General features: G+C 35.5%; 1 protein-coding gene across 2 annotated transcripts in view; it reads right to left on the reverse strand.

Moving 5' to 3' along the window:
* The window catches only part of THEMIS (thymocyte selection associated), a 157,918-nt gene extending 152,335 nt beyond the window's left edge, over positions 1 to 5,583 (reverse strand). For both annotated transcript variants that reach the window (XM_036024679.1, XM_036024678.1), the window contains exon 1: positions 5,333 to 5,583. In XM_036024679.1, the coding sequence (XP_035880572.1) occupies positions 5,333 to 5,423 (91 nt within the window). In that variant the 5' untranslated portion in view covers positions 5,424 to 5,583. The remainder of the gene's footprint in view (positions 1 to 5,332) is intronic.
* Between the last annotated feature and the right edge of the window lie 8,712 nt (positions 5,584 to 14,295).

Raw genomic sequence — 14,295 nt, forward strand, 5'->3', positions numbered from 1 at the left:
AGAAATAAGGAGTAAACTAGATATATCAACAGCTGTTAAAGGATTTTTTTTTTAAATAGCCCTCTTAGGAAATGATGGTAAAACCACAAAAAAAATTAAGCAATGAGAGCAGGATCAGCACAAAACAATGAAAAACTTAGGCAATATGGTATATACTGAAAGATGCTATACCAAACAACAAAATATGTGCTTTTTGAAGCACATATGAAATCTTTCATTGTAAGATATGGTTCATGCCATCAAGCAAAGGAAGACTCACTCATTTAGAAAGACACAAGATGATGCAGACTATTGTTCTCTAACAACATACAATAAAATTATCAATTAAAGCAAAAGGAATAGCTGAAGGAAACCCCATATTATCAGTAAATAAGTAAATATCCATTGGATTGAAAATAATAAATTTATTTGGAACTGAGTAATAGAAAAAATACTACATGGCAAAATTTATGGGTAACAGTTAAAGATGTATTAAGAGGAAAAATACAGTTTTAAACACATTTATCAAAATTCAACAAATGTTTTTTAAATGATTGCCTGTTTAACCTAGAAAGCTAGAAAAGGAGCAAACAGACAAACACAATAAAATAACAGAGATCAAGTTAGAGATCAATGAAAGAAACAGAACAAAACTAAGAAATTATAAAATGAAGAGATCTATATAACTGAAAGGCTACATGAGGTTCATGGATTAGTAAACTTAAAATGGTGGCAATTCTGTCCAACCAACCAATGCACTGTTGATCAGAATGCTAAGAGGGCTTTTGTGGAAGTTGATAATTTAATTCTAAAATGTATATGAAAATTCATGCTGCTAAACTTGGAGGAGAATAAGAAATTGGGAGAGCATTACATAGTAGTACAAAACTAGCAGTTCTCAAATTTGGGTGCATGTCATAATCATCAGGGAGATTTTTAAAAACCTCATGGTAATGCCTTATTTCCTACATAATTAAATTCTTATATTTTGAGGACAGACCAGGCATCTCTAGTTTTAATACTTCCCAGATATTTCTAATGTGCAACTAAGTTTGGGAAGCACGTCTCTGCTATATATTATCATGTTTAATATAAGTTGTACATTACATTGGTGCAAACCTATATTAATTAAGACAAGGTAAGACTGGTGTGAGTACAGCAATTACATGAATGGAACAGAATAGAAGCTATAGAAAGAGAACCAGACATGTATGGACACTGTTTATGACTAATATGACACAGTTAGAGAGAAGGAGAAAGGCAGTTTATCCATAAAAATATTGTAATAATATTTTTCAGTTTAGTCCCACCTTGCAGATCTTAAGGTGGGACTAAACAAAAAACAAAAAGGCAATGTAAGAAATTATCTTCCACAATAAACAAATGGGACTGCGTCAAACTAAAAAGTTTTTACACGGTAAAGGAAACCATAGACAAAACAAAAAGCCTGTTGAATGTGAGAAGATACTCGCTTATGATAAAGGTTAATATCCAAGATTTATACAGAACTCATATAAGTCAACATCAGAAAATCAAACAATCCAATTAAAAATGGGCAGAGGACCTGAATAGGCACTCTCCAGAGAGAACATACAGATGTATGAAAAGATACTCACTGTCACTGATCATCAGAGAAATGCAAATTAAAACCACAATGAGATATCACCACACACCTGTCAGAAGAGCCGTCATCAATAAATAAACAAACAACAAATGTTGGAGAGGATGCGGAGAAAAGGACACCCTCATGCACGGTTGGTAGGAATGCAGATTGATTTTGTGCAGCCATTATGGAAAATAGTATGGAGATTTCTCAAGGAATTAAAAATGGAACTGCCTTGTGACTCACTGATTGCATTTCTGGGTATATATTTGAAGAAACTGAAAACATTAGTCACTAATTTGAAAGACAATATACTCCCTCATGTTCGTTGCAGCATTATTTACAATAACCAAGCTATGGAAGCAACCCAAGTGCCCATGAATAGATAAATGGATAAATAATGGTGAGATTTTATATATATATATATGTATATAAACTTGGCCATAAGAAAGAATGAAATCTTACCATTTGCAACAGCATGGCTGGACCTAGAGGATATTTTGCTGAATCAGACATAGAAAGACAAATACTACACGATTTTACTTATATGTGGAATCCAAAGAGCAAAATAAAAGAACAAACAAAATACAAACAGACTCATAGACACTGAGAGCAGACTGATGGTTGCCAGAGGAGAGGGAGGTTGGGAGACTGGGTGAAAAAATTGAAGGGATTGAGAAGTACCAACTGGTAGTCACAACATAGTCATGGGGATGTAATCAATAATACTGTAATAACTAGGCACGGTGCCAGGTGGGTGATTGAAATATGGGAGGACTGCTAAAGAATACTTATACTTTATAACAATATAAAGTATATTGTTGTTTAACCACTATGCCGTATATCTGAAACCAATACAGATAATATTGAATGTAAACTGTAATGGAAAAAAAAAAGAAATTGGAAACTTAAAAAAAAAAAAAACAGAACATATCTTCATGAGTTTAGGGTAAAAAATTATTTGAAAGGATAAGAAAGAAAGCAATTATAAACTGAATACAATACCATTAAAATTAAACCTTTCCTCAAAACGCACCATTTAAAAATGAAATACTAAGCTATAGGCTGAGATAGATATCTCAGCATGGATAACAGACAAAGGGTCAGAAATCCCAGTGTGTGTGTGTGTGTGTGTGTGTGTGTGTGTGGTGTGTATATAGTATATATATACAGTGTGTGGATATATATATGTTGGAATATATATATATATTCCAATCAATTAAAAAAGTTCATGAAGTACAGTGGAGAAATGCTGGAGACACGAACAATGTTTTTATAAAAGAGCATCTCCAAAAGGCCAGTAAACATATATATGAAAAGGTGCCTAATTTCATGGGTCACCAGGCAGAAAGATGCAAACTATAAATGCTATACTCAAGAATAACTAAAATTATAATTACTGATAACATCAAATGTTGCCAGGGATATAGATTAATTGAAACTCTCATACACTGCTGGTAGGAATGTAAATTGGTATAACTACTAGGGAAACTTGTTTTTCATTATTCACCAAAGCTGAGTATACACATACCATATGACATGGAAGTTTCACTAATTTATATACACAACTGAGTATACATACATGTGTATGCATATGTACAAAAATGTTCATGATGACATTGCTGGTAACAACTCCATACTAGACACAATTCAGATATCCACTAGCAGTAGAATGCACTAATAAGTTGTGTATATTCATTCAATGAAGTGTTATACACATTGAAATGAATAAACTATATAGAACATTATTGATTAATTTTTCAGAGATGATGTTGAGCATATATGCCAGTTAGGAAATGATACATGCTATAATTTTTTATTTATATAAAGTTCATAAATGAACAAAAGTCATGATAATGATCACCTCTGAGGAGGGTAAAGGATAATGTTTGAGAAAAAAGTACAAGATGAGATTTCTAGAATATTTGTAATTTTCTATTTCTTGACCAGGGTGGTGGTTACATAAATGTCCTTACTTCATAAAAATTCCTCTAAGTATATACCTCCCCCCTTAACTGAAGTATAGCATAGTAGTGAACTATTAAAGGATGAAGAGGGTCTCAACACATGGGGAGACATACTCTGTTCTTTTCTAAGACTTAATATAAAAATGTCAAATCTTCCTAAGTCAATCTACAAAATCAGTATAATCCAATACAAATTCTAGTTGAATTTCTTAAGTAACTGGCTGATTTCTTTAAGAACATATTCAAAAAAATCTAGAATAGCTAAAGTTGACTCAGATAAAAGGAGGAAAAACAGGGGTCAATCTGTACATGGACTACACAGTAACACACTTCAGAGCCATAGTTACAAAAATATGGTGGTTTTGGCACAATCGAAGAAAAAATAGACTAATGGTATGTAAGTGATATTTCAGAGACAGATTGTTCCAGGTTTACATATAACTTACAGCAGTGATACAAATCAATGGCAAAGGATGGCTAGCTGGACAAATGGTACTGGGGAGTCAGGTTTATTTTATGGAAAAAAAACAAACTAAAATTGGATCCCTCTGCACCCTTAGCAAAGTGTCCTCCAAATGAATTAAAAACTGAATGTGAATTACAAAATGGATAAGTCGATATAAAATAATGTAGGAAAATACTTCTGTAACCTGGGAATGAAGACTGACTTTGTATGTAAAGCCTCCATAGCACAAACTATGAAACAAAAAAAAAAATGATTTGGGGCTGACTTGTGAGCAAAGATATATTGCATAATATTGTATACATGGAAAAATGTGGTTTGACTTCAAATAATCAATTTACAAGTGAATTAAACAAAACCTGATATTAAGCTGGTGACAGCTTGCACCAACAGGTGTGTGCGTGTGTGTGCGTGCATGTTGGATTTGACATTTGTCAATGTTTGTTTTATTTTATAATATAATATCTAAAACGTTTTTTCTATGAAAGGTTTGCCTACCAACACTTCTTTAAGTTACTTTCCTAGTAGTTTTATTGTATTCAATTTTATTAGTGCATCAGTTCTACGACCATTATGACAAGAAATACATGTTTGCCTAGAAAACACCTCTTACTTTCTTGCATCTATCTAAACTAACTGCTTAAAGAATCTCTAGGCCTTAACATGCTTTTGCTGAATTAACATAGTGAATTACATTGAAAATGCGTTAACTTACTAATCAATAATCCAAACTGAATCTTGGCTTTTCAACATCAATTTTTAAAAACTATCTTGTGATTAGAAAACATTAATTTCTATACCTTCAATAAGAATGGCATCATTTAAAGAATGGGGAGTTTGGCCCCCTACAGAAAGGGTGTAAGAAGCACTGACAAAGGCAACACCAAAGAGTCGTTAAGAGCTGGCTGAATTTTTCTTTCTAAACACTGCCCTTTTAATAATTACCTTTGTTTTATAAAATTAAATTTTATTCTCTATATTCTAGAAACATAGACAGCTTAACTTTTCGATCTTGCATTATAACCTATTTCAAAGAAAAGGCAGAAATAATTCACCGTTCATGTTGAACTATTTAGAAGGTTATGAAAAGCTCAAGAAGCCTCACACAATTCCTTCCTCCTGTTTGCCCCAGAGCCCTATTTCTCTCTTCCTCATTACTCTTGGGTCTTGACTATTACTTTCTCTCTTTTATTACTTTCTCTCTTTCATCTGTCCTTTAACAGAACTCATACATGTTCTATTAAAATTTCTTCCTCCAATTCCCAAGAGTGTACACTTTATGAGTACTTTTAGCCAGCCCACAGACAGGAGAGTGCTTACCTTGAAAGTAGATGCCTGACTGGACTTCTAGGACCCTGGGCAGGGTCCTGAGGTCAAGAGAGTGGACAAATTCTTCCAGTGACAATGCCATTGCTCTGACTTGGGTCTCACGCAGACCTCGTACTTACAGAAGCCTGTGGCTCCTGGGTGTCACTTGCCTGTAAATGCAGACTCTGCTCATGATCCCTCCCTCAGGCAGGCAGGGATGTCACACTAGAGCCCAGCTAGGGTGGTGTAGCTGTAGGAGGGAGGGAGGAGGCAGGGAGCAAAAGGTGTTAGAGTTCTTTTTGTTCTGGTTGTGGCTTCATTTCCTTCTGACACTGAAGTAAAACAGGATGGGGGTGGGGTGAGCATGTCTGAACAGACTTTGCCCCGAGAGTGAGATTTGATAAGTAGCTCGGTGACTGTTGCTGGCCCAGGTGTGCATCTACAGTTTGGGGTCAAAGTTGCTTGTTGACCAGAAAAGAACAGAAGAAGTGCAGGACTGAAGTCTAATCTTAAACATCTTAATCTTGATTCTTTATCTCTTTAGTTCATTTCTAAAGTTTGCCTTTATGCCTCATTTGCATACTCAGTGCTTTTATATTAAATTTGGGTCTGAAAGTGTTTTGTGTCAGCAATTTTCAGAAATCTGATACTCTGGAGAGAGAGGATCGAAACCACTTTTTATTCTTCCACAATAAAAATTTTGCTGAATCTTAAAGGAGAGTGGGGCAGGGGTGCAATATGCAAAGTGATACAGTAAATTAATTCAGTAAGGTAGTATGAATCTCCACACTATAGTGAGAGTATCTGAATTTGTCATGAGCAACCTGGGTTTCCTGAGTTTAGCCCTGCTTTTGATTTACAGGTTACTTCAGCCTTGTCTTTGCTGTTCTTTGTCTCATTTATCAAGTGAAGAACATGTAGGAGTCAAGTAGATTGTACAATTTCTTTCCAGGCTAAAATTCTGCAATTCTGATCCTATAAAAACAAATCTTAAAAATCCATCCTTTGTATTTAGAGCTAGACTATACAATCCAGAGTGATATCTTCTAAGTCTCTTTAAGGGTGAGGTAGGGAAGACTAGTTGGTATAGACAAAAGTGAAAGATGCTAAGAAGCTGCATCTAGACAAACTCCCTGTCTAGCAACTGTTTTATCTTCAGGCTGAAGAGAGCAGAGCCAGAATAGAGAGGGTCAGGTCTCATCACAGCTCTACCATATCCTTCACATAAATGACCTAGCAATAAAATATAGTACTACCTTACTTTGATATATAGCTTACAAAACTTCTGCAGCTCTTATTAACAAACTTGATACTTGCAATAATCTCCTTGAATTCATTTCTTGTTTCACAAGACTAGAATTTATTCATGTCATTAGCTTTTTCACCAGTAGCTTCTATTATTCTCACTTACAATTTTTTTTACTCTAAAGTCTCCCAAACTTGATTTCTCTGCCATCTGCACCCTCTCTCCAAGCTTAGACTCCTTAATTGCCTGTGAGCATTGGGTAAGCCTAACAGCATACGTCACACAGTGGAACACACGAGAAAGGCTGCTGTGCACGGCTCCTTGAAATGATACTTCCGTTGGCATTGGTGCCTCAACTAATTTCATTTGACATCTCATCCACACTGGATTTTACTTGATGTTTTTTTTTTAAGATTTTATTTATTTATTTTTAGAGAGGGAAGGGAGGGAGGGAGGGAGAGAGAGAGAGAGAGAGGAACATCAATGTGTGGTTGATGGGGGTTATGGCCTGCAACCCAGGAATGTACCCTAGCTGGGAATCGAACCTGGGACACTTTGGTTCCCAGCCCGCACTACTCGATGTTTTTGATAGTGATAAGTCAAGTTTCTATACTACTAGCTAAAGAAGTCATTTTAAAATATCATCAATCTTTTATAATTATCTATGCTACCCTTGCTTCTGCTGTTTCGACAGATGATCCTTTCTGTTACAATCTGCTTCTCTTATATCCCCAGTCACAGTTAAGGACACCACCATTCTCTTAGTTTCCTGAGCCAGAAGGCTGCATCATGGGGTGTGCCATCTCCAGCCCCCAAAACCCTCATGCACTAGAGACGGCAATAGTCCACATCTCCCACTCTGCTCTGCATCCCCACCGTTCCCACTTCAGTCCTGATCATAATCACTGCTGACACTGTGGGCAAAGAAATGCTGATGTGAGCTCCAAGACAAAATTGACAAAGAGGAGTATTGAAAGGGTATTTGAACCACCAGGTAGTAAAATGAATAATTAAAGTTCAATCATTGAAACAGCAGATTGCAAGTATAATAGTAGTCAGACAAATGCTACTATATGAAAGGGTGAATTTCCAAAGCAGTAGGGAAACATATTTTATTCAATAAATCTGATCAATGCTCCTACCAAGGGCAATGTGAAAAGTGGATAATTATGGACAGACCTGAAGAACATTATGCTAAGTGAAATAAGTCATTCAGAGAAAGACAAAAAAAAAAAGTGGATAATTTCTTAGACGTCTGTTTTAAGGAACAAGAACATTATCAGGGCAGATGGAACTTGAGAGACCAATATCCTGAAAGGCGAAAAAACACAATGAGGAAACACAATATTCTGCACTTTTTCCCATCAAAACATTTGTGGATTAGAAACTGGCACCACAAGAGAGTCTGAGAAGCAGAGCAAAAGTGAGGGAGGGTTAAGGAAGAGAGAAGCTGAGTTGAGTTTTTAGCAGTTTCACATAGCTAGAAAGAGAAAAATTGGAATTTGGGGCTATCAAGCATCCAGGAGAGCTCAAAGAAATGAATTGTGCAGCACCACTTTTCCCCTTCAGAGGTTTGCCCCTTCCAAAGCAGCACAGGGTTGGTTTCATGGGACACCAGATAGAAAGTGATCAGTAGGAATTTGAAGAAGCCAAGAAGTGCTTTCTAGCAGCCTCATCATGCGGGAAAGTCAGGGCCTGCCAAGATGGAGGGAGGAGCTCCTGTAACTGCCCCTTGCTCTCAGCTGGGGACCCAGAAGTCTACTTTTCAAGAGAAAATATTGACTATCAATAGAACATGCTTTCCCTAGACTAAAATGAGCTCAATCCCTGATTGGGCTGTCAGACAAAACCAATCAAAAATCCTGCCAGTGAGAAAAAGGAACCAGAACTTCTATAACTTTTTTAATGAAATGTCTAGAATTTAATAATTAAAAAAACTCAGACATAGAATTATTAGGCATAAAGTTTAAAATAATTTTGATGAACATGTTCAAAACCAGAAGAAAGAGAATCTCAGAAGAGAAGTGCCATTTATAAAAGTATCAATGAGCCCTGGCTGGTGTAGCTCAGTGGATTGAGCACAGACTGTAAACCAAAGGGTCGCTGGTTTGATTTCTAGTCAGGGCATGTGCCTGAGTTGCAGGCCAGGTCCTCAGTAGGGGGCACACAAAAGCAACCACACATTGATGTTTCTCTCCCTCTCTTTCCCCTCTCGATAAAAATAAATAAATAAAATCTTTAAAAATATAAAGTATCAGTGAAAATTCTTGAGTTGAAAAATACAATTGAAAATACAACTGAGGATATATATCCAAAGGAACCCAAAACACTAATTTGAAAGAGTATATGCATCCCTATGTTCATTGCAGCATTATTTACAGTAGCCAAGCTACAGAAGCAACCCAAGTGTCCATTAATAGACACATGGGTAAAGATGCAGTACAACTATACTATGGAATGTTACTCGCCATTAAAAAGAAGATATCTTACCATTTACAGCAAGGTGGCTGGACCTAGAGAGTATTATACTAAGTGGAATAAGCCAGACAGAGAAAAACAAATAACATATGGTCTCACTTCCATGTTGAATCTAAAGAAAAAATAAACAAAATAGAACCAGACCTATAGAGACAGAGGACAGACTGATGGATGCCAGAATTGAGGGGTGGTGGGGGGAGAAATGAAACAAGATGATGGGATTAAAAATACTACTTGGCAGTTACACCATTTCAAGGATGTAAAATACAACATAGGAAATATAGTCATTAATAATGCAATAACTCTGTATAGTGCCAAGCAGGTACTATAAATATTAGGGGAAACACTTTGTATGTATATGATTGGCTAAACAGTATGCTGTACATCTTATACTAATACAAAATAATATTGAATGTAAACTTTGAAAAGAGTATAGAATTTCTTCAAAATATTAAACATGGAACAGCCTTTTACCCAGCAATCCCTCTTCTGGAAATATATCCTAAGAATCCTGAAACACCAATTTAAAAGAATATATGCACTCTTATGTTCATAGCAAAAATATCTGCAATCTGAACACAGCCTAAGTGGCAATCAGTAGATGAATGGATAAAAAAGATGTGGCACATTTACACAGTGGACTACTGCATTGCTGTGAAAAAGGAACTCTTACCTTTTGGGACAGCATGGATGGACCTGAAGATTATTATGTTAAGTGACATAGCTGGTCAGAAAAAGACAAATACCATATAATATCACTTACAAGTGGAATTTAATGAACAAAATAAACTGAAAAACAAAATAGAAACAGTGGCATAGATACATGAAACAGACTGACAGCTGTCAGAGAGGAGGGGGGACTAAATGGAAGACACGAAGGGATTGGCCAAAGAACGTGTGTACATAACTCTTAGACACAGACAACAGTGTGGTGATGGCCAGAGAGAAGGGGAGGCCAGGGCTGGGTGGAGGTGGGCATAGGGGACAAATGGGGACATCTGTAATAATATAAACAATGCACATAAAAATATAAATTTCTAAAAATAAAAAATGAGAAAAATACAACTGAAATTAAGACTTTAATAATTGGATTTAACAGATGAGTTGGACATATGATAAGAATACTGCTGAAAAGAAAGTGGAAGCAGAAAATATCTATTCTCTATCTACAGAGATAAAAAAGAACTCAGCATTGAGAAAATAATATAGGGGACATTTTAGTCATAGTGAAATAATCTTTGCTTATGTGTACATTGAACCCTAACATGAAAGGAGAAAGAGAGTAGAGGGGGAAACAATATTTCAAGAGATAATGGCTGAAGACTCCCCAAAGTTGAAAAAGACATCAGTCCACAGGTTCGGCAATTTCCAAGAAAACCAAGAAGGGGTAAATACAAAGAAAAGCCTATCAAGGAACATATACTGAAATTTTTAAAACCAAAGTCAAACAGAGTATTTTAAATATAATCTGAGAAAGAAAATCATCACCTTCAAGGATAAAAATAAGACTACTGTATATGTAACTTATTAACAAAAACAATAAGCCAGAATATGATGGAAATAGCATCATCAAAATGCTGAAAGATAATAATTACTCACTTAAAATTCCATATTCAGGAAAAAATAATATAAGTAAGGACAAAGTAACTATATTTTCAAACAAAGAAGTTCTTTGTAGACCTGCACTAAAACTATTGGAAAGGGTGATTTTCAGGCCAAAGGTAAGTGATCCCAGACAGAAAGGCAAAAATTCAGAAGAAATTAGGACAATAAATTTAAGGGTAAATTGAATATTGACTGTACAAAACAATAATTGCAATGGTTGAAGGAATTTAAAATATGTGCAAATTATATATAGTTTAAACAAAATATTGCAGTATGTAATAATAATGCAAAATAAAAAGCTAGTAAATGAATTAAATGTTCTCTGGTTTTAACCTTCTAGAGAACCTAAAAAAGTAATCATTAACATAAGGCCAATATAAATAAAAATGTATTTTATAATATTTAGGCAAACCACTAAATACAGCAAATTAAAAATAAAATTAAGTTTTGATTAATCAGAAAAATGGAAGGAAAAAAGCTAGCAAAGAGTAGGATGATAGATAAACTAAAATATATTCTTTTTTAAATTAATTTAAATTAAATAAATACACATATGAATTTTAAATAATTTAATAGTCCAATATATATTGCCTAGAGAGTAGGCTGACAGTTCTGGGATGGGGGTTGGGTGCTGGGGGGATCAGGCAAAACAGAAAGCAAAAGAGAAAGAACTCATGGATGCAAGTTCTTGAGGGGGGAGGGGGCGAGGGTAGATAGAGATGGAATGATGTTGAGTGGGAGTAAATATTAATGAAAAAAAATATTAAAAAAGGTACACCTTAATTATAAGTACATAGAAAAATCCAAAAGTAAAAACATAGGAAAAGATACACACAACAAATTAAGCAAAAGAAGCTTATGAAACTCCACCAATATCAGATAGAGCTGATTTAAAGACAAGAGGCATTGTTAGAGACAAAAATGCTGTATTGTTTAATAATGAAAAAGCTATCAATTCTTGAGGAAGATATGACAGCCCTAAATCTCTATGCACCACAACAACATGCATAGCTTCAAAGTATCTAATGAACAATTAAGCAAATGAAGAGAAGACATAGAATCCATTATCAGACTAAGAAACATTTACATGTATACTCACCATTCGCTAGAACAACCAAATTTAATTTATGAAAGACATACTGCTGAGGGTACAGTATTTAGTCACTCAGCATAATGCAAACTAGTGTGGTCTATCCTAAAATGAATTTGATCTAGTAATTTTACCTTTAAACAGAATCAGATACACACAAAGATATCTATATCTTTTAAATTTTTTAAATTAATTTTAGAAGGAGGAAGAGACAGGGGGAGACATCAACTATCGTTCCACTTACGAATGCATTCACTGGTTGGTTTTTGTAAGTGCCTGAGGCAGAGATCAAACCCACAACCCTGGCCTATTGGGACAGTGTTCTAACCCCTGAGCTACCCGGTCACGGTGATATAATCACCTGTAATGGCAAAAAATGAAAAGGTACCTAAAATGTTAGAATGGAGCTTATTAAATCAATTATCCACATGATTGTACACTATGCTGCTTCAAAAGCATGTTGTCAAAGATAAAAAGTATTGACTTGGGAAAATGTTGACAATATTTAAAAATTGAGTATATCAGACAAGCATCAGAGAAAACAAAATCTAGAATACATACCAAATTATATATTTTTAATGTACTTGAGTGTGTTTTACTTAAAAAAATTAAAAGATTGAAAGTGAATGAAAGATCTTTTTGCTCTTGAACAAACAGAGATTACTTTTCTATTTTTGTAATATCTAGCCCCTTCTTTGCACGGTTTTCACTCACCACATATTACCCTATTTCTCTTTGTTATGTCTTGTGGACAATTTTTATTCCTTATCTTCATGTTCATGGCCACACTGCTTTCCTTGGCATATTATCCTTACTTGGCTCCCCTAATTTTTTATTCTTTTTCTACCTTCTCCTTCTCAATCAAATTTGCAACTTCCTTCTTCTCTGCCTTTTAAATATTGCTGTGTTCGCACCAAAAGACATGCTGGAAACTGAAAATGAACTGTCTTTAAAATGAGAACATTTAAATGGGAATGTTTAAAAAGCTAACATAAATCCCTGCTTCTAAGACCGGCTTTTCCTGGGTTTCACTTTTCAAAGGCCTAATGGTTCAACATTTCCTTGGATTACATAAAATATTATGTTTCTAATAAATGTCTCCTCTTGCTTAAATTAGCATGAGTCACCTTATCTCATTGGTATGTGAAAGAACCTTAATCACTACAGTGTCTAGTTAAGGTCCCCATTTCAAGATTCAGTTTTTAAGACTATTCAGGGCTGGACTAACTATAGAAGCTCTTTCCTAGGGCAGTCCCTAATTCCAGTATAGAGAGTGCCTCATCATTAATCCCAGACTGGCTCTTAAGGTCCCAAAGCACAGACCCCCATCATCAAAAATAAATAAATAAACCCACGTATAACACATGCCTTATGAATAGCATTTGATCCTTAAAAAAAAAAAAGAATTCTCAACCTGATTCTGCAGGTAGCAGTAGTATTTTCTTAGAGAAATTTTTGTCTAGCCTAAGTCTCTGTAATTGGCAACTTGAGAGGAGAAACCCATGATAACTGCAGTGCAGCCCGTGAAAATCTCATGCAAGAAAGATTATCCTCCAAAGAGCTGTACCTTTTGATCACAGAGACTGATGCTAAGGATCACTGACGCACAAGGGAATTGGAACCGCCCAGGTCTTCCCTTCCTCTCCTGCAGGGAGCCATGCAGGGTCTGTCACCACCACCAGCAGCACCAAAAGAGAAGAATGTAAACATAAACCTTGAGCCTTTAGAATGCTCCATTTGTGAACCTAGTGTGTCTACAAATGGGGTGGAGCTCTTAAATCTTGATGTGGTTAAACCCAGGTTGGACCCGACTCAGTGTTTCCTGCTATGCTAGCTGAAAGTAACAGAAACTAATTCCAGTTAGATTAACCTGAAGACTCAAATTATTATGAAGGGTCAGAATTGTTTCAAGGCAAGCTTGCACTTAGGGATCAGGTAAAAACTAGAACTACAAATCAAAAACACCCCTGGAACCTGAAACCTATGTAATTTTATTAACCAATGTCACCCCAAAACATTCAATAAAAAGACATCTGGAACTTAAAGTATTCTCTCATCGTCTTTTATTTTTATTTTCTCTGCAAATTTTAAAGAGCCTAAGTAACCCTTTCACATTCACTCAGGTAGTTTGTAATAGAAGCGAAACTTCTGGTTTTGAGCAATTTCTACTTGATTTTACTATGTCTTGAGAACAACTAAAATCAGCTATGCAAATCTAATTCCTCCCATGTCTTACTAATTGGTAAATTGCACCAAGTGAGGTTGATGAACAGGTGCTTGAAGGCCCAGATATTTCCCACCTCCCTTGCGTCTGCTCGTTTTCCAACACAGTGTAGTAGATGGAGTCACTGACCATGGCGTCACTTTGTCCCAGTGCTGCACCACACTAGGCAGACCATAAGAAAGTAATCTAAATTCTCCAAGTCTTAGCTTTCTTCCCTTTAAAACAGGATAGTAATTGTATCAACCAGAGAGCATTGCTGTGAGGAAGAGAAATAAGAAATTGCGTATTCATGACACCCAGAGTGCACCAGAACACAGCAAACCTTTTTGATG

This window comes from Phyllostomus discolor, chromosome 4 (assembly GCF_004126475.2).
Source record: "Phyllostomus discolor isolate MPI-MPIP mPhyDis1 chromosome 4, mPhyDis1.pri.v3, whole genome shotgun sequence".
Lineage (NCBI taxonomy): Eukaryota > Metazoa > Chordata > Mammalia > Chiroptera > Phyllostomidae > Phyllostomus > Phyllostomus discolor.